General features: G+C 44.8%; 1 protein-coding gene across 18 annotated transcripts in view; it reads left to right on the plus strand.

Annotated features, from left to right (window-relative positions):
* Nucleotides 1-20,857, plus strand: part of UNC13B (unc-13 homolog B) — a 204,561-nt gene that overhangs the window by 170,640 nt on the left and 13,064 nt on the right. For 7 of the 18 annotated variants that reach the window (XM_036021879.1, XM_036021884.1, XM_036021883.1 and 4 more), the window contains 14 exons: nucleotides 634-639; nucleotides 1,427-1,501; nucleotides 2,012-2,231; nucleotides 4,463-4,690; nucleotides 5,329-5,470; nucleotides 7,129-7,298; nucleotides 7,759-7,874; nucleotides 8,193-8,356; nucleotides 10,552-10,702; nucleotides 12,098-12,166; nucleotides 13,572-13,661; nucleotides 13,987-14,115; nucleotides 18,955-19,082; nucleotides 19,710-19,795. In XM_036021879.1, the coding sequence (XP_035877772.1) occupies nucleotides 634-639; nucleotides 1,427-1,501; nucleotides 2,012-2,231; nucleotides 4,463-4,690; nucleotides 5,329-5,470; nucleotides 7,129-7,298; nucleotides 7,759-7,874; nucleotides 8,193-8,356; nucleotides 10,552-10,702; nucleotides 12,098-12,166; nucleotides 13,572-13,661; nucleotides 13,987-14,115; nucleotides 18,955-19,082; nucleotides 19,710-19,795 (1,774 nt within the window). The remainder of the gene's footprint in view (nucleotides 1-633; nucleotides 640-1,426; nucleotides 1,502-2,011; nucleotides 2,232-4,462; nucleotides 4,691-5,328; nucleotides 5,471-7,128; nucleotides 7,299-7,758; nucleotides 7,875-8,192; nucleotides 8,357-10,551; nucleotides 10,703-12,097; nucleotides 12,167-13,571; nucleotides 13,662-13,986; nucleotides 14,116-18,954; nucleotides 19,083-19,709; nucleotides 19,796-20,857) is intronic. The other 11 variants (XM_036021881.1, XM_036021886.1, XM_036021892.1 and 8 more) reach the window with 3 other exon arrangements.

The raw sequence follows: 20,857 nt of genomic DNA on the forward strand, positions 1-20,857 counted from the left end.
TCTCTTTTCCTCTCCTTATTCAGTTTTTTCCACCCATCTCTTTTCCCATTTCTTCTCCATTCTCTGCTGTTTCCCCCGCCCTCAGCAGTTTCTTCCTCCTTAGTTGGCTGAACGGAAATATCCTCTGCCATTTTCTCAATCATGTTTTCCCTTTCTATTTGTACTTCTTTTCCTACCAACTCTTCATCAAATTGTTTGGATGAAGATAAATTCTAATGTCATCTCTTCTTTATTCCCTTCTTTCATGTCTTCTGTTTCCCCTTCTTTCTCTTCCTCATTTATTTTCTCCCTATTTTTTCTCATCCTTACTCTCTCTAGCCCACCACCTCCTCTTTGCTTAACTACTTGGACAGCAGTGTCTTATTCATTTCTTATTTTCCCTCCTCCATCTCTTAACCTTGCCCATATTTCACTGTGGCATAACTCTTCTCAGAGTAGGAGCTTGAGGCTTTGGGCCCTGACCAGCTGTCTGAATTGAAGACAGCTTTTAGTAGATAGAGGCAGAGGGGTTTGGGCTATGTTCCCTACGTTGGACTGTAGGGAAGAACCTCTTAGTTGCCATTGAAGGTTTTTTTATGCCCTTGGGGGAGCTTTAACATCATGTTGTTCCTTTTTCTGCTCTCCTCTGTGCAGGCAATGGTGAGTGTCTCCAGAGCCCCTTTCTAACCCCTGTAAGAGTCCGTATCTCACCTGGGCCCTCCTAACTGTTCCTTCTACTTAGACTGATATTCTGATTTTGTCTGCCCAACATCCACTGCACTGGGGAAACCATGTGCCTCTCCACAGGCTGCCTCTAAAGCTTGGGCTTGGCAGATAGGTGGGACCCCTCTATACAAGAGCCTGGCTAGCAGGGCAGCCCTAGCTCTCATACTTAACCCCTTGCCCTGCTTGATTTGACCGAGGGTACACTGCCCTTTTCACTTGGCCTAGTCCCCTGCTTATTTGAGCTACTGACCTTCACAGGCACCTGGGATTGTGTGGGCCTGGGGTGGTGCCAGGGGATAGATGATAGCGTGGAGTCATTCTCAGGGATGATTCCTGAATGTAACTCTGCCAGAGTTGTGTGTTTATTCTGTTCTTAATGGCCTACTTCCTACTGTAATTCTCAACTTTTCATTTTTCTTTGCCTTTCTATAAACAAGGGTTAAGATACTTAAAAAATGTGAAGAAAAGAGCAACTCTGGATGATAGGTGCCCTGAGAGAAGTGCTGTTCTAATATTGTTAGGACAGTCCTCTGAGGACCTCGGGTTTGGGATCTTAACTGGGGATGCTGTTCTCTATTACCTGTGGGCAGTCCCTGTGAAGGACAGTAAAAATAGAAGGCACTAAGTTACCGTCAGTTCGCTTTGGATCCTGAAACTCCCTTCCCAGGACTCTGCCAGTCCTCGGTGGCAGCCAGGGCTGACGACAGGTCTTCTCTTACAGTCATTGGTCCAGTCCCGGAAGGCAGGGATTACTTCTGCGATGGCTACACGCACCTCTCTTAAGGATGAAGAACTGGTAAGTGACCCATGGGCTTTCATGAGTCCACTGGCCTAAAGGTCTGGCCATCCACTGGTGATCATCTCTGTAGCCATACTAATCGGGAATTCTAGAGTGCTGGGCATACATCGGTAATGGAACAGAGAGGTAGCATCAAGTCTCACTTTTCCACACTGGGAGAAGTAAGGGACATGGTCAGGGGTTAGCCCAAGTCTCATGTGGGCGTATATTACCACTGAATTTGGGGTACTATAGTGGACCTGGTACCCTCTGTTTTCCAAGAAAGCTGGAATGCTGAGGCAAGGCTCAGACCCAGTGTTCAGGTCAGGCCTATCTTGCACAACCAGGGACACACGACATTTGGGGGCTTGTTTCTGCCAGGCTGGGCTATGGGCTGGGCTAGTCTAGAGCATTCCTCCACTGCCAGAGGAAAAACCAGGGTCTTGATTGCTCCACAGGGTCTCAGTTCTGATATCTCCCAGCAGAGGCTGAAAGTCACTGGTGGGTGATGGGGAATGTGTCTTTCAGAAATCCCACGTGTATAAGAAAACCCTGCAGGCCTTAATCTACCCCATCTCGTGTACCACACCACACAACTTCGAGGTCTGGAGCGCCACTACCCCAACCTACTGCTATGAGTGTGAAGGCCTGCTCTGGGGCATTGCCCGGCAGGGCATGCGCTGCAGTGAGTGTGGTGTCAAGTGTCATGAGAAGTGCCAGGACCTGCTCAACGCCGACTGCCTGCAGCGTGAGTACCCCTGCGGGATGAGGGGTAGGGAGCACAGGCAGCAGGCCCCCTCCAAAGCAGTCTGTCAGCCAAGAGCTAGGATAGCTGGACATCATCCCTCTAGTCTACCTGATTCTGAAGCTCTTTCCTTTTCAGGGAATGCAGAGTCCTGAGTCAAGGGGCATTGGCTTCCCACATAACAGGTTTTACAGCACTCTCTTGAGCACCTTTAGGAAAAATTCTTTGAGTTTATTGTAGTCCTTAAGGATTCAGATGGTCTCAGAGACTGCGTTTGAGTGGTGCATCTACCACAGTGGCTGCAAAGTCCAAATTGCTTGAGCATGTTTAATTGGGGACCAGAACTAATGAGGAAAGAGAGTTCTGTGAGGATCCAAACCTCCGAGAGGAATTTCCTGAGGTCTAGACCCTAGGATCCAGGGAAGACAGCATTTATTCCTTGCTTATAGACACAGCTTCTATACAACAGTGCCAGGAACAGAAGTTTTTCTGTCTTTTTTTTTTTTTCAGAGGCAATGGCACTCTAAGTTCTTATCTCCTTGCTCTGCTCCTGCTGGACCCAGGGGTGGGGGTGTGGGAATGTGTTTCCTCACGCTTCCAGGTCTCCCAGGTGTCACTCAGAGCCCAGCCAGAGCAATGAAAGCTTTAAGTATAGTGGTAGGAGAAAGGAAGGTCACCTCTAGACTCAAACATTTCATTATCTCAAGGAAAGATATACAACATAAAAGGGGCCTAGAGAGAGGCCTGGAGGAACCGTTCACTTAAGATGTCCCTCTTTGAAGAGCCCTCGATCGGTGCCAGTGGCATGACTACAGTAGACATTAAGAGACAAGTAGAACAAGTCAGTGGAAGAGATGGGGCTCTGCAAAGACGGTCTTAAGACGAATGCTGGTGATGACTTTGCCTGGACCCATCATGAGGGGGCGACAAGCACAGGTGCCATCAGGTTCTTGCTTTAATTGCCAGCAGCCAGGCTGGCTGCTTGCCGGAAACCTGAAATGTTGCTGTGTAGCAAGGATGTTGATCTTCTCCTCAAGGGCCTTTTAGAAGTTCCACTCCAAGGAAGTAGTGGTACATGGGATATGCTAAATGGATGCAGCCCAGGTCAGTTTTCATTTATCAGCAAATACCCTCTGCCTAAGCCTTCTATGCAGCTCAGAGTGGAATGAAATGCCCTTTTATGGGCCTCCCTGGACAGAAAAATTGCTTGCCATCCTCCCACAGTTAGGATGTGCACATTAGCCTTTATTTTTTGCTACAGGTTTTGTACTAAAGGCCTAAGCCTTTGGAGACTAGCGAGAGATAAGAGATAAGTCAGTCTGCATAGCCAAAATAGCTGAAGGATGGTCTCTTTCTAAGAAGCCTGGGTGATGAAATACAGTGGGGTAGCCTGTTTTCTGTCATAATTTTTAGGGCAATAGGCAAGCCTGCTAGTCTTTGAGATGAGCTGGTTTGCCATACCTGCCAAGATAATAATGATGGTAGTAATAATAATAGTGACCATTTATTGAGTGTCTGCTAGGTACAAGGCATTGAACTAGGTGCTTTATACATGTTGATATAATGCTTCATATCACTCTGAGAGATAAGTGCTATTTTCTCCTCTTAAAAGAAACCAGTTTACCCAGCTAGCAGTAGTGGAGTCAGGATTTGAACCTAACTCTGTCTGTTACCTAGCTCTATCTGGCCATACTTTTCTTACCATATCACACTATTTTCTGTGAGTAAAGGCACTGGAGCCATGGGGTAGAACCTGACTCTGTGCTGTGACAGTTCTGGGGTCTGTATCATGGCTTGGAAGTTGGATGAGGTGGGTGGAGTTGTCATGCCCATCCACCACCCCTCCATGATAATTGAGGTAGCCAGTGGTGATATTTGGGCCTTAGACTTGAAAGGTGTCTCTCTCAACTACCATCTGGATGGAAGAAAGACATAGCCAACTACAGACTGAGCTACATTTCTTTCTTTCTTTTTCGATGAAAAATTCAACCTATACCTAAATAGAATAAGATAACAAACCCCCATAACATTCATCCAGTTTTTACTACCCTTTGAAATGCATTTTAAACTTCAGCAGGCCCCAAAAGTGATTAATTTTTCCCAGAAATATCCCGGTCTTCCTAAACTTCTCCTATTCCTCAGTGACTGCTCGCAGACTCAATTCCTCAACCTGACCCTTAGCCTTGTTAAAGGCCTGCTGGTTAACTCACTTCCTCTCTCTGGCCATCCTTCAGGGGCTGCAGAAAAGAGCTGTAAACACGGAGCTGAGGACCGGACCCAGAACATTATCATGGCCATGAAAGACCGCATGAAGATCCGAGAGCGGAATAAGCCGGAGATCTTCGAAGTTATCCGGGATGTCTTCGCCGTGAGCAAAGTTGCCCACGTGCAACAGATGAAAACAGTGAAGCAGAGTGTGCTGGATGGCACCTCCAAATGGTCAGCCAAGATTACCATCACTGGTGAGCAGGCCAGAGCGCAAGGAGACAGGAAGCCCTAGGCTATGGGGAGGAGCCTGCGGAAGAAGCCCTCCGAGTGTGAGGGAGCAAGGGGCTGGGGACAGAGAAGACAGAACTGAGGGAAAGAGGGAGGGCCTCATTATTCATCACTCTCTCTCTCCTCAGCCATGGTGCTAGGGGGGCTGGGAAAGGTAAGACTGGTACCTGCAAACAATATGAGTGATAATAGAAGTATTTGGTAACCATCTAATATTGTAGACTTGGTTAACAATCTGGTAATACAAGAGCTAGGTGGTGGGGGAAAGGAGACTGGTAGGAGATCAGGGAATAGTTAACCCGTGATTACTAGCTGGGAGGGTGTGGCTGAAACATGCATATGTCAGGGGAGGTAAGGGCCAGTTTAGGGGTAAGTGGTCAGTTAGGGCTTTGATGGGGAGCTGGGATTCTTGGGCTAGTCTCTGAAGGAAAGGCTGGTGGCTTAGGTCTAAGGATGGTTTTGGAGGAGTGAGAAGATTAGGGTTCCTGTGCAAGAAGGAGAGAGAGGCTTCTCCAAGGTGGAGAACATATGAGTCATGTTATGGAGGATTTCTCACTTCTGGAGCGTACTCTGAAGTCTCCTCCTCTATGCATTTGGGTTGCAGTGGTGTGTGCCCAGGGCCTACAAGCCAAGGACAAGACTGGATCCAGTGACCCCTATGTGACTGTGCAAGTGGGCAAAACCAAGAAGCGTACCAAGACCATTTTTGGGAACCTGAATCCTGTTTGGGAGGAAAAGTTCCATTTGTAAGTCACAGAGGTCTTTGCCTTACCTGGAGCCAAGCCCTATTCCGGGCTTGGCCCCTAAAAGGTATGGGACAGAGGCAGTAGAGAAAACCCATTTCTCACGTGCTTTAATTGTGAAGCAGCCATTTTATTTTTTCTGGTTTTTTTCTCATGGACTGTTGTGTCAAGGTTACTTTGCTCAAGCCCTGTCTTAACTAGGGCTATTCAAGGGGCCTCTGGACACTTCATACTGCTTTTTCTAGTACTAGAAAGATTTCTCTAGTGCTCAGTGACAAAACCAGAGACTGGCCACCCTGTTGTGCACCTCCTGGCACTGCCATCCTGCCTAGGAAGTATTAGACTCTTCTGGGGAGAGGGGAAGGAATGTCCGTGTCCTACAGCTGGCTAATTCTGGCTTGAAGGAAGACATCTGTGGTCTGGAGAAGTTTCCATTTCATGTAAAAGAATTATTCTTTTCTTTCTGCCTCAGCTTCTACCCCAACCCCCTAATTCTTTTTCAGTTATCTCACTTTAAGAAATGGTTGTTGAAAGCTCTAGCCTAGGACTTGAACTGATGTCTAGAGAATCCAGATGCTTTGTCACACTCCTGAGGCCCAGGAAAGAAATAAGGACTAGGACTTTGAGTCTCAGTGAGCTCAGCAGGCTGGCCATGTAGATCCTTCTGTTGGCTCCTAGGTTCTGTTGAACCCACGTGAAAAGGGATTGGGGCCTGGTAAAGTCACCCTCCAATCCAGAGGCAACAGTTACTGGGGGAGCACTTGTTTCTTTGAGAATCTAAATGGTTCTTGCTTGAATCTTTATGATTTATTCTAAATGAATTTACTTTGTAGTCAATTTTCCCCACATTTATCCATTTAGTAAACTCTTCATTAAGCCCCTATTTTGTACAAGACACTGTATATGATGTTTTGTATCTAAAAATTAGTGAGACAGTCAGTCTTTGGCTTCAGCAAGTTCATTGTTGATTTGCTTATTATTTTTCAGTACCCCGGTAGTTATACTATTATATTTTAATGAATGTAGAAGATTTCATGAGAACCCAGAGAAATGAGCAGCAAATTCTGCCAAGTACAACTTTTGGGTGAAGGAACGGGACCCAAAAAGCACCTGTTGGGGAAAGAGGGGTAGAGGGGGTAACCTGGGCAAACTCCCTTCTCTAAAGCTAACATCATAAAGGAAATAGCAATTCAAGTGGGTATCAAAGAATGGTAGAAGTTTGTCAACCACATATTAGATGGATGGAGGAGGTAGATAAAAAGCTAAGTGGAGATGCAGGATGGACATACCATGAACATTAACACCTTTAGTAACTCTGAAGAGGGAACTAACAGTTGCTTCCTAGGGCTCTGTAGCATCTGTCCAGCTGTTTTCCTCTTGCTGCTATTGATACAGCTAACTACTCTTCCCCTTCCCCCTTCCTCTTTTTTTTTTTTTGTTCCAAGGCAACAAAAACTGGATAATTGTATATAGAGCCACCAGGCTGAGGAATGAACCATTTGCTGGGACAGCTTTACTCCCTTGCAACTTCAGTACCACTGTTCTCTAACTGCTTTTCCTCCCTTGCAGGGCCTCAAGTGCAGTTGGTGGAGCTGTGGGAGGGAATCTGATTGGGTGCTACTGGGTCCGTCCCTAACAGAGCCTGCCTGATTCTCTCACAGTGAGTGCCACAACTCTTCTGACCGCATTAAGGTACGTGTGTGGGATGAGGATGATGACATCAAGTCGAGAGTAAAGCAGCGGCTAAAGCGTGAGTCTGATGATTTCCTTGGCCAAACCATCATTGAGGTTCGGACACTGAGTGGCGAGATGGACGTCTGGTACAACTTGGGTGAGGAAACAGAACCAGAGAAAGTTGGTGGGAAGGGAGAGCATAAATAAGGAACTCGGGAAGAATGCTGTCTACCAAAGTCACCACTCAGTCGCTAAAGCATTCTTCTATACAGAGCCTGCCTTGCGTGTAGAGAATCGACCATGGGTAGAGATGGGGGACAGAGGAGTGGGGGTGGCTGGAACCCACTCTGGCTGGATGTTTTCCAGATTTCAGAAGGCCCTTTAATCTCCCTGCTCATCCCTAATGCCTTTAGCTCCCTATTCTGCTAATGGAATAGGAGAAATGCTACTGGGGCTATTTGGGGTGTTTGTGTCTATGCGATCACTGGAGTAAGTCTACCCTGTTAGGTGAACCCTTGGGTCAGTGACTCTTTTTTTGTGGGTTAAGCCAGGATGGGGACTGTCCATGCTGTCTGTAGTTGCATTGGTGTCAATCGCTAGTCTTCTTTCCCTCCTAGAGAAGAGGACGGACAAATCAGCCGTCTCAGGGGCTATCCGACTGCAAATCAGTGTGGAAATCAAGGGGGAGGAGAAGGTAGCCCCGTATCATGTGCAGTATACATGTCTCCATGAGGTGAGCCAGCCCTTGGTAGATGGGTGGGTGGCTGGAAAGCAGTGCTGGGGAGGGTCTTTGCTAATGAATACTATTGCTAGATGGTTGAAGGTCTGGGGCCTGTTTTTGATTTTGTCCTTGGCTCATTGTGCTACTGGACAGCCCAAGTAACAGTCCCGGCCTCAGTTCTCTTTCACTAATGTGGGAATAGCCTCCTGGGGCCATAGGAGGAACTGAGCGATGACTTAAAGTACAGACTTTCTGTGGAACTCTGGACTTCACCAGCAGATTTTGTTTTTAATATATATTTAACTTTTTCCTTTGCTCTGTCTCCTGCAGAACCTTTTCCATTACCTCACAGACATTCAGGGCAGTGGAGGAGTCCAGATCCCCGAGGCTCGAGGAGATGATGCGTGGAAGGTGTACTTTGATGAGACTGCCCAAGAGATTGTGGATGAATTTGCCATGCGCTATGGCATCGAATCCATATATCAGGCCATGACGTGAGACTTGCTTGGGGCTTTGGGAAGTGGCTACTCACCCTTGGGGTGGCTAATGAAAGCACACTGACAGGGTAGACAGGTCCTTAGTGGGGTACCATGCAGTGATCCACTTCTTCCCTCTCTGAGCTAAGTGAGGTGGGTGTATGCCCTAAGGCAAAGAGAGTATATGTATAAAGGGAGTGTATTTATCAATAACTCAGGAAGAAGATATTTGTCTGTCTACCTCAGGGTTCAGAGACAGGGAGGGAAAGGGCACCGGAGGCTACGCGAGGAAAAACTGCCTAAGTGTCACAGGCCTGCGGAGATAGAGCATGTGTGCTCATGTACATGTGTGTAACAGGCAAGCTCTCGTAGACTGGCCTGGATGTCAGAGAGGGCACGTAACCATAGGGAAAGCAGCTGAGTGTGGAGTTGACCGAGACTCCTATAACAGAAATTCCCGTCTACTATGAGAAGAGGTAGTTTGTCTATTGGTGAGGCTGCATAGGAAGCAGCCCTAGGTAAGCAGAGGGCAGTTGTTGCCCTGGCTGTGCTCATTTATTCTGCAAACTTTTACTGAGTTCCTTCTATGTGTCACATTGTGCCAGGTGCTGAGAACACAGATGAGTAAGATGGGGCCTCTGTGCTTGGGGAACTCTAGCAGAGGAGACAAGTCAGTAAACAAACAATTACAATATAATGCAGTAAGTGCTGTGGTAGAAGTAATCACAGGGCGTTATGAGAGCATCTGAATTTCATGGGCGGCCTGTGAGGGAAACCATTAAAGAGTTGACACTTGAACTGAATCTTTAAATACAGAAAAGGACGGAGGGCATTCTTGGTAGGGCATTTTCTGGGAAGCTAAGATACAACAAAGTGTAGAATACTCAATAAATTGCAAGGAGTTCATTATAGATGGAGAGAAGAAATACGGTGAGAAATGAGGTTTAAGAATGGCCCCTCTGACGCTTTTACTCTGTTCACTGCCCCTAGATGCTCCTATCCCAGCCTGTGGCCTCAACCTCTACTTCCGGGCTAAGGGCTCCCAGATCACTTTCCCCAGATCAGGCCTTTTCCTGAATTTTAGATCCATTTTCAGCTGCTTCCTGGGCATCCCCACAGGCATAGTAAACTCAGCACGGCTAAATTCCAAATCAATGTTATTTCCACCAAATAAGCTTATCTTCCTCTATTTCCTATTTTAATGAATAAATGATTTTCTATGCGGTTGTCCAAAAAAATTTAGGAGTCAGCCTAAATTTTTCTTCCTTACTACTGTACCTTTAACTGTCAACATCCAGTCTTTAAAACCTCTATATGCTGTCTCCTAAAAAATGTTTTTAATCTATCACTACTGCCATAGTCAACAATAATGATGATAATAATAACTTTTATGTAGCACATATGAATGTTAATTCTTTAAATACTCATATTAACACCTTGAGGTCAGTATCAGTATCTTCCCCATTTTACAGATAAGAAGACTGATGCATAGAGACCTTTAAGTAATTTATCCAAGGTCATTAAGTAAAGGGGTGGAGGTGAGATTCAAACCAGAATCTGACTCTAGAGGCTGTGCTCTTAACCATTTTTCTGTTCTACTTAGTGTTTTATTGGTTCTTTTCTAAATTATTGCAGTAACTCTTCAAATGATCTTTCTGTCTCAGTCTTATCTTTGTCCAAGTATCTATTCCCTACCTACTTCTCTCTCATTTCTTGGTGTTCCTCTATCAAACACCTGAACAGTAGCCAAACCGATGTTTCCCAAGTAAATCACTCTGTCATGAATATATTTGTGTTTGCATTGCAGTTTCCCTGTGCTGTACATTTCTCCATTTGATTAATTCTCAATAATCCTTTAAGATTTGTTTCAACCGTATCTTCTTCAAAAAGCCTTTTTTCTTAATCTCTTCCAGTCCCCAACCATTCTGCTTTAGGTTATTTTCCTGTATGTTTCCACGGCGCTTTTGCATAGTTCACCTTGGATTATTGACTTATTTTCTAACACTTGCTTTCTCTGCCAGGTTATTGCATCTTTGGAATCTAGCACTTAGCACAGGACATGGCACATAGTAGGTGTTCACTGAATGTCACTATGAAAATCCTTTTATATCAACGTGATGGGAGGCTTCATACATATCTGTGAGATCTTTTAATTACTTGGCTTCTGCTGCAAGTCCTAAAGAGTCTCTGAGGCTGAGGGTGCTGTTTTTCAGGCACTTCGCATGTTTGTCATCCAAGTACATGTGTCCTGGTGTGCCAGCAGTGATGAGCACCTTACTGGCCAACATCAATGCCTACTATGCCCACACAACCGCCTCCACCAATGTGTCTGCATGCGATCGCTTTGCAGCCTCCAACTTTGGGGTGAGTGTGATGTGAAATATGTCTACACATTTGTTATCAATTAACAAAGTTTGATTTTTTTATGGTCAGTGCTATAGAGTTGGTTGATGGGCCTAAAATTCAGATAGGTACCACCTAGATAGGTGAGCTTTTTCCTTATGAGTATGTAGACTATTCTCATTTCATTATGGACATGTAGACTTACTAATAGACTCTCCTCAGACATGGATAAATGAGAGAAAAATAGCATCACTGTGGTTTGGGGGCTCCACCTGGGCTCAAGTGGACCCTCTCTAGGCCAAGGACATGGCTGAGTCACCGTGTTTCTTAGTCCTGCAGATCCATAGTGCACCGCTCTGCACGTCACTCAGTCTCTGATGGATCTGTACCACTTACGTTCATAAGAGACTGTTGTCTGAGCAAGGGTACCAGTGTACATTCGAGCCTGTCCCTTTTCCAGTGTCTGGACTGTTTTCCTTATTCAGGGTTACCCTTTCCTGTGTTAAGGTACTTGGGAAGTTGAATCTTTACTCAGAATGTCACCTGGCATAACTTCAGTATAAACTGTATAAAATATCTTTGACCCACCACAAAGATTACCTCTTTAGGCACAAAATTACTGATAACCCCGCATCCACTAGGTCTCTGAGCCCTGTTTTTGGTACTAACAACTTTTTCTTGTTGTTAATAGACTCTTTCCATAGATGAATATCATTGATTAAGTCCATCAAATACCTGTTTCATCTGTCACATCCCATTATATATTGACTTAATATCTAAAGATATACAATATAATTCTTATATGAATTCTAGGAGTGCTGTGCCTATAGGCATGTGATTCCACATTTAATTATATCTTCTCTTTAAAAAGCAGCTACTAAAAGAGTATATGTCATTTATTTAACATTTAAAAAGTATAAACTGAGGGAAATGGTGTGGATATGGTTTAAAGAGAAATGCACTCCAGATTGCTTGATCACCTTCCAAATGCATCACTCATCCTCCCTCCCATCATTACTGCTAGGCTGGGACTGTTTAACTGGCCTGAGCTGTCCCAAGATAAGTCCGGAGACCAAAGATGCAGGAACAAGTTGGAGAATGTTTGGAATTTCCCTTTATCTGACTTAGATGAGTTAGCTTCGAAGGGATAGAGATGCACTCACTGGTCATCTCTTGTTTACTCTTGTACAGAAAGAGCTGTTTTCCCTCCTAGGGACTTCCTTTCTCCTTGCCAGTATGAGAAGATTCCTCAGTTTGAGATAGGACTGCCAAGAGATGGAACAGGGGTGGGCTAGGATGTATCCCTAACCCACTGTCTCTTCCTCACCCAGAGATGATTCTGTTTCTGTTATAGTCTTGGGGTCTCAGAAACATTCTCTCTCTCTCTCTCCCCTGTTATTTGTTTCCCACTCTTAGAAAGAGAGATTTGTGAAACTACTGGACCAGCTGCACAACTCACTGAGGATTGACCTCTCTACATACAGGGTGAGTGAAGACGTGGGGTGGGGTGGGGTAAGAGTTAATATCAGCCCAGTGTAGAGAGACTGAAGGCCAATCTTGGCTGTAAAGATAGAAGGCAAGGAAAATTGGTCTGTATCATCACACCCATGTGCATGGCCAATGCCACGGACCTGTGGTTCTGCACACTCCAAGGACCACGCAGGGTGTAATAGCAGGAGGTTGCTTTTTGTAGACAGTTTGCTTTCCAACCCCATTCACATCACTCTACCAAATTCCCTAATGACATTCTCACTGGGAAATCTCCTAAGAATAATCTCTTCCAGCAATGCCCTTGTAAAAATTAGATAATTGCATTTTCTTCTTGGCATTTTTCCATATTCTCCTTATTTACCAGGGGAGGTGTGAGAATCCAGCTAAGGGGGAGATAGTGTAGCTTGGCTTGAACAAGTAATTGGTAGCAGAGGTCATGTCCATTCCTAGGATGGAGGGAGAAAATAGGTATAGTAGGAGGGTGGGTACCTGGGACAGGGCAGGGCAGGGAAATAGGAAGTTTTTCAATTCTTCCTAAGTTAGATCTTCTTAGAATGGCTTCATTACTTGCCTTACATTGTTGTGAATTTCCAGAACAGGCAATATCCACATTAAAAAGTAAGTATAAAAATAATCTCAAAGTTAAAAAGAAATAAGGTTTTAATTATCTGCACTTCCAGTGCCCTCCATTTGCATGAATAATGGAGAGTTGACTGTATATCTTATATTTGGCATATAAGTAGCTGTGTGGTTTAAAAAGGGAACCCTTAAAATGGAGAGTGGCTCAACCCTTCAGCTGTCCTTGGCAGCTTCTCCCTAAAACTTATGCCAAAGGGAATGAAGTGAAGCGTGGCAGGGAGGTCCTAAGGAACTTGCTCCAAAAGCAGTTTTGCCCAGAGCTGTGCCATCTGCTGACTCCAGAACAGCTCTAGCTGGGGTCTGTTGTACAGGAAGTCCAGGTCTCGGCTCTCAGTCTGGTGTGTAGTGTGGCTACACTTATATTCCAGGATATACAGTTAGATTGTAACTTTTGAAGAATTCACTGTCAGGGTGTAAGAATCTTCACCCAAGAAAAGCGTGTGTGTGTGTGTGTGTGTGTGTGTAAATGTGTGTAGGTGTTCATTTGTGAAAATGCACACACATGGCATGGGAAGTAGCATTAGGGGGTAGGAAGTGTTGCTTTCTGGGCTGGGGGTTATTAACCTCTGCTTTTGGCAAGGGCCTGTCTGCATCAGTGAGAAAGAGAGGGAGACTAACAGTATTACCGCTTTCTTTGTCCATCTCAACGAGGGAAAATTCCAGCGGGTAGCAGTTAGGGGAGATTTTTATTTCATTGCTGCTGGAAGGGAGGCTTTCTTATTTCTCTGTTCCTTTCTTACCTTTGCTTGATTTACAACAGAATAATTTCCCTGCTGGGAGCCCAGAGCGGCTTCAGGACTTGAAGTCCACAGTGGATTTGCTGACCAGCATTACTTTCTTCAGAATGAAGGTAAGAGATGAACTGGTCTGGGGGCCTGGCCACAGGCACATGGAGAATAAGAATTGCTTGGCAGACTCTGAGGCTGTAGGAATCATCTCAAAGCTCACATTTTCATATGCCTGTTCCCTGGATTACTTCAGAGAAGACCATGGATCACCAAGGACGGGCTTGGCAGTTCTCCACAACAGCTGTCTTGGCAATTTCAATCCAGGGCAAGGCCCAGGAACCCATAGAGGGGTGAAAGGAATCTGGAATAGTTTGGAGGTAGTTCTAGGAGGAGGTCCTTCCTTGGTGAGAAAGACTCCAGACCCATATTTCTTTTATTAATTGGCAGGTACAAGAACTACAGAGCCCTCCGAGAGCCAGCCAGGTGGTAAAGGATTGTGTGAAGGCCTGTTTGAACTCCACATATGAGTATATCTTCAACAACTGCCATGACTTGTACAGCCGTCAGTACCAGCTGGTAAGAGGTTGGGGATGACGTGGGACCAGCTGTCAGTGGCTCTCAGAGCCTCAGTTTTCGTTTGCTGAGGTCATGGTGGAAGGGAGCTCGGGATAAAGCCCTTAGTGTTCTTGAGGGTGAGTGAGTTTTGTAGGATTTGGACCATCTAGACCATGTGAGACATTTGTGGATAGAGAGGGACCATTGGGCCAGATAGGACTTAACTGAGTTGAACAGAAGTGGCAACAGTAAGTTTTAGTTTGGTGCTAAAGAAAGTGACCAAAATTTGGGCAGTTTCAGGGGGTGAGTAGGTAGATTCACAATCCATCCCAGAATCTTTTTTTCTCCTCCAAGATTAATTTTATTCTGACTCATGGATCACTCTACATTACCATCTGCCTTCCTTCGAGATCTGCAGCTGTCTCTCTGAGCTACTGGCTAATGGAAGTTTATTTTTTCCCTTTGACCACTTCTCTCTGTACTGCGTGGTCTTCTGGGATATATTGACTGGTCATCTGAATATCACAACTGACCCTGTCCTTTTGTAAGGCTGAGACACTTCACCTGTTTTATGCTGGCATTCTAACTTAGTACCTGGTGATTTTGCATATGTTTCTTGATCTTTTTAATAGTGTCGTTTCAAAGCCAGAACCTCCTTCTGTGTCTGTTTACTCGTAGTTCCTGTCCCAGCAGTGTCTTGCAGACCACACATTTGCAGGATAGATTCCTTGCAGTCCAACAAGTGTGTATCGAATGTTTATTCTTGGCCATGTCCGAGGAAAGCGTAGTGCTTCTTCAGTCAGTTTACAGTCTCATGAGCGTATGTATAACTCCAACCAAAGTCTGTTTACAAGGGCATTGAAAGTGGGCTAAGACTGAAGGGATTCCAAGGAGGAAGAATTCACTCTTGATCAGATATTGGGAAAGCCACATAAAACAAGCAGCATTTGAGAGAGACCTTGAAAGGCAGTACGCTTTGGACAGCCAATGATGAGAGGATGACCTAAATCTTAGACATTTGCCCTTTAGTGAATATACCCAATTTGTAATGCTTCAGGAGCACCTTAGTGAAGATGGAAATCTTGTCCACGCTGCTTTCTCACATTCCCAAATGCAGTTTTTGTGCCAGCCCTATCTTTAAGGCTTTCTCCTTTAAGATTTGTGAAAGTTTCTGTAGTCCATGGGAGGTTTCCCTGGGACTCTTGTTTCGATTGCCACACTCTGGGCTCCTCCTCTGTTATCTATCTATGGATTTTCTCTGGTTGGAGGAAGACACTTTGCTCAATTTTGATCTTTTATCCATGCAGGGGTCTTTCTGAATGTTTGGTCTCTATTCCCTACCATGAGATGAATTTGGACTTTGAAAGGGGGCCTATACACTATTCAGGGACTTTCTTTAGCCTTAGAGTTTTGCTTACTGTATTTTTACTTCCACTCTCATTCTTTCACTATTCATTATTTACACCGAAGCAAATCCTTGGCATCTTTTTTTATTTCCCTCTACTAACCTTCAGTCATTGGTTCATTCATCCATTGGTTCCTTTAACAAACTGAGCACTAGGAATGTAAAGTTGATTAAGACATGGAGCAGAGGGAATGAGGGACATCTATAATAGTGTCAACAATAAAAAAAGATACATCTCGGCCTTTGGAGTGCTCATTGTCTTTTGTTATTCTGTTGTCACTATCTTTTATTGTAATTGTAGTTGTCTCTGACATGTATACCAGCGGCTCACAGAGCATGCTCTGGGAGCCCAGGAGAGAGGCACCTAACCAGACCAGGGGTACCAGGGAAAAGTTCTCGGGAAAGGTAAAGGTCAACCTGAATTTTGAGGAATGAGTAGGAATTAGTTAAAGAAAGGGACCAGGGAGGAGGGGAATACCATAAAGAGGAAATAGACTGTTTGGAGGCCCTGAATTGAGCATGAGTATGTCAGTTTGGAGAAGAACAAGCAATTTCATTAGTGTAGTTACTTTGGAGTTCAGCTATCTAGGACCAAGTCTTGGTTCTGCTATTTTTATAGCTACATGACCTTGGGCAAGTTATGTTATACAACCTTACTGTCTTCAGTCTCCTTATTGGTAAAGGGAAGATGGTGATGATTTCTACCCATGGAGTTGTTATGAGGATTAAATGAAATAATGCTTGTGAAGTTCTTAGCAGAGCACCTGGCACATAATAAGTACTAAATAAGTGACAGTAATGATGTGGTAATGGCTGCAACAAAAGAGAAATGGTAAATATGAGGTGTAGAGGGAGGTCACAGTTCAAAGGGACTTTGTGTGAAGGTATGGGTTGGAACTTTGTTGAAGGCCATTGAAGGGCAGAGAAGTAATAATGAGATTTTCCTTGCAGGAAGATCACTGACAACTGTATGGAAGAGGGATCTTCAAAGGTTAAAGACCAGTTAGGAGATCCTTGAACGATAAGAGCCTAAGCCAGGGTAGTGGCAGAATGTTAAAGGAAGTGTTGATTTCAGTGATATTAAGGAGGCACATTCCACGTTCAGTGGGTTCCGTCCTGGTTTCTAGTTCCTTCCTGGTCATGCAGGCTGATGAAGCGCCTCGGAGACTTTGTGATGGCATATGGTGCCCCACATAGGAACGCTACCCCTGTCTTTCTGGGTGGTTCCAACATTGCCTTTGTCCCAGTGGGAGACATTCCATCCTCTCTGTGGTCACCCCTCCTCATCCTGTTTGGGGTCTGAATGCAGAGTTGCTTCTCCTTTCCTTAATGCACCGTTGCACTCCTTGACCTCTTCCCAACCAAGTCTTTTTCCGCCTTCAGCTCTCAGAAATGTAAGTGACACAAAATGCCGATGTGTCAGTTTGAGGCGCACAGTGTGATGGTTTGATACACATATGTATTGTGACATTTACCACAGTAAGCTTCGTTAACACAGCCTTCATATAATTACCATTTTTGTTGTTGTTATGGTGAGCATATTACACCTGTGCTCTCATAGCCTCTTTTAGTATATGGTACAGTGTTAACTCCAGTCTCCTTTCTGTACCTCAGATCCCAGAAGTTATTCACCTCACAACTGAAAGTTTGTGCTCTTTGACCAACACCTCCCCGTTTCCCTCCCTCCTCACTCCTGGGGACCGCCACTCTGCTCGCTGTTTCTCCGAGTGAGATGTTTTCAGGTTCCACATATATGTGAGATTATACATTCTCACCAGTCTACCTTCCCACCAACAGCATTTGTCTTTCTCTGCCTGCCTTGTTTAAATTAGCATAATGCCCGCTAGGCCCATAGATGTTTTTGCGAAGGACAGTATTTCCTTTTTATGACTGACTAATCATTCACTGTGTTTATACACAGCATTTTCTTTATCCAGTCATCCACTGATCAACGCTTAGGTTGTTTCCATGTCTTGGCTCTTAAGAATAATGCTATAATCAATAAACATGGTGGGGGGGTACAGATATGTCTTTAAAATAGTGATTTTATTTCCTTTGAATATATACCTAGAAATGGGATTGCTGGATCATATGGTAGTTCTGTTTTTCATTTTTTGAGTCACCTTCATGCTGCTTTTTATAGTGGCTGTACCAATTTACATTCCCACCAACATCGCATCGGGGTTTCATCTCATCATATCCAGCATTTACCTCTTATCTTTTGGGTCATTTCAATTCCAGCTGGTATCAGGTAGCATCTCATTGTGGTTTGGACTTGCATCTCCCTGATAATTGAATACTTCTTTACGTGCTTGTTGAGCATTTGTATGTCTTCTTTGAAAAAAATGTCTGTTCAAGTCCTCAGCCTATTTTTTGTAATCAGTTTTTTGTTTGTTTGTTTTTTGCTATTGAATTGTATGAGTTTCTTATATATTTTGGATATTATCCCTGATCACATATATGGTTTGCAAATATTTTCTCCCACTCCATTGGTTGCCTTGTCATTTTGTTGATTGTTTCTTTTGCTGTAGAGAAACGTTTTAGTTTAATGTAGTCCCACTTGTTGATTTCTGCTTTTGTTGTTTGTGCTTTTGGCATCATATCAAAAACATCATTGCCAATACTGATGTCAAAGAATCTTTTTCTAGGAGTTGTATGGTTTCAGGTCTTACATTTAAGTCCTTGATCTAGTTGAGTTAAATTTGGGGTGGTGTAAGATAGGAATCCAATTCCATTCTTTTGCATGTGAACATCCAAAAGTTTTCCCAACACCATTTACTAAAGAGACTCTCCTTGCCCCAGTGGGTCCCCAGGGCCTTTTCTTGTCCAGCTAGGCAGCTAGGCTTGTCCTAGATGCAGTTCTTTCCCCTAACACCAGGGGTTAAGGGAAGTCCTAAACCGTTAAGGGAACGGTTTAGGACCGTTAAGGGAACCGTTCAGTTCAGGGAAGTCCTAAACTGAATGCTAGGCCAGCCTGCATGCTAGGTCTGTTCAATAGCTCCTGCAGAACTCAAAGTAGCTTCTCAGAGCTGGGATATGTATGTGGGGGTGCAGGGGGGCATCAGAGGAGGGCTGCTAGTATGGGTCACACGGAACTAGATCTACTCAGTGAGGCTAGAGGGGCTGCTTACTCTGGTCAAGGAGTCACAATACGCATAGCTTCTGAGGAAGTGGAGTCAGGCATCTTTATGTCTCCAAGACTGACTGAGCTTATCCAATCAGTGCCCTGGAGCTGGGGAGAGAACTCAGCACAAACTCTTTGTGTCCACAGACCTTCCAATAGTCAGTCACCTCTGACATAACAGCGGTGGTCTTGTGGAAGACAGTTTCTAGGAAGGATATCTGACTCTAGAGGAAGGAGCTTGGGGCTGGGGGAGAGAAAGAGGAAAATTAGAGACACCCTTCACATTCTACTCTGACTCTCACTGTCTCTTAACTTTCTCCTCTGGAACAAGAAGCAGGAACTACCTGTAGAGGAACAAGGGCCTAGCATTCGAAACCTGGATTTCTGGCCTAAACTCATCACGCTCATTGTGTCAATCATAGAAGAAGATAAGAATTCCTACACACTCGTTCTGAACCAGTGAGTATCGCCCTACTTGGGCCTATCTGGTTGGTGGTTGGTTAGTCCATCTGTCTAACAGCCTCTTTCTTTCCTATCTCTGTATGTTTGCAGTGCCATCTCTTCCTCCTGTCCGTCCATCTGTCCCTCTGTCCCTTGTATCTGTCTGGGTAGCTGTTTCTGGAGACAGGTGTGGAGACATAATGGGGGGCCCTGCCCAGACTGCACCAGCCTCCCTGGAGTGAGAGGCCTCTGGGAGTGGGAGTCCCGGGGGATCCAGGGACCATGTGTGTATGTGTCTGTCCGCTATGCGTTAAGTGGGCGACCTTATAGGCCACACCTTTACTCTTTCTCCTCCAGTTTATTTAGTCTGGGCCTGTCTCCCAGCCTCAGTCCTTCTCCTCTTGGCCTTACTTCCCTGACTTTTGGGGATCCTTTCCCTGAGCCCTCTTTGCCTGAGGGACTATCTGCCCCTACTTGTCCTACCACTGGCCCCTGAGCCCCCTTTCTTCAGATTGAGCCTACCCACATTTCCCGGTCTTCTCCTCTTCAATATGACCTCCAAGAACTAGGAATGTCAGCCTCTGAATCAATCAAATCAAATAGTTCTTGCATTATATCCTGACTATGGCTTCTTCCATCATCCAGGTTTCCTCAGGAGTTGAATGTGGGAAAAGTCAGCGCAGAAGTGATGTGGCAACTTTTTGCCCAAGACATGAAATATGCACTGGAGGGTAAGGGTGTGCCCAAGGCATTGGGTCGCAGGCCCCTTGTCCAAGCACCTGGCTCGCTATCTCTTTCTTCTCTCAGACAACTGCAGGTCCAAGGTGAATGGTACAGTGAGAAGTTAGAGGGATCCAGACATAGTGGAGGATACACCTCAGGAGGCCTTGGGTGGGCAAAGCTTCAGCCAAAAGGATAACGGAAATGGCTGTGTGGATGCAGGTTCTTCCCTCCAGCGTTAAAGCAAATGCCTGTTTAGGACTTGCCCAGCCCAGAAATCAACTCCTCCCGTCAGGTGTTCACAAGTGGCCCCCTCCCTGGAGTCTTGTGAAACTTACCTTCACATGTTAAAGAATCATAGACCTTTAAATACATGGATAAGATTATTTTCTCACAGCGGGGACTGCCTGGCCTGGCTTTCCTTGAAAGCTGTTCTGGATCGGTGTGACAACGCTAGAAAATACTTTGCTTGCTTCCCCTGTAGAGCAAAGTCACAGATAAATTATTATTCATCTTGTTCATTCAGCTTATTCTTTCACTTTTTTTCCACTTTGGTCTAAAAAGATATCATTCTCTACTTGTATCCAGCCTTCTCATGTGGCACCTGTGTGTGCTCACTTGTTTAGCTTCCTTTCCTGTCTGTGTACATGTTCACCTATCTCCTGTCCATGCAGGCAGATCTGGAAGGAGGGGAGCAGTCTGGGAAATGGACAAAGCAGAGTCTGGATCTGTTATTGGCTGTAGTGGTAGGGAAACGGGTAACCCTCAGACCTAAACTTTTTGAGGCTTAGGATCAGTTAGTTGTTGTTTTATTGAGGTATAATTAGCATATATAAGTTTCAGGTGTATAATATAACATAATGATTCACTATTTCTATATATTGCGAAATGATCACCATTGGAAGTCTAGTTAAAGTTCATCACCATACATAGTTATAAATTTTTTTTATTTGTGATGAGAACTGTTAAGATTTACTTTCTCAGAAACTTTCAAACATGCAATGCAGTGTTGTTCACCATAGTTCCCATGCTGTAGACTAATCACATCCTCAGAACTAAATTACATTATAACT

This window comes from Phyllostomus discolor, chromosome 3 (assembly GCF_004126475.2).
Source record: "Phyllostomus discolor isolate MPI-MPIP mPhyDis1 chromosome 3, mPhyDis1.pri.v3, whole genome shotgun sequence".
Lineage (NCBI taxonomy): Eukaryota > Metazoa > Chordata > Mammalia > Chiroptera > Phyllostomidae > Phyllostomus > Phyllostomus discolor.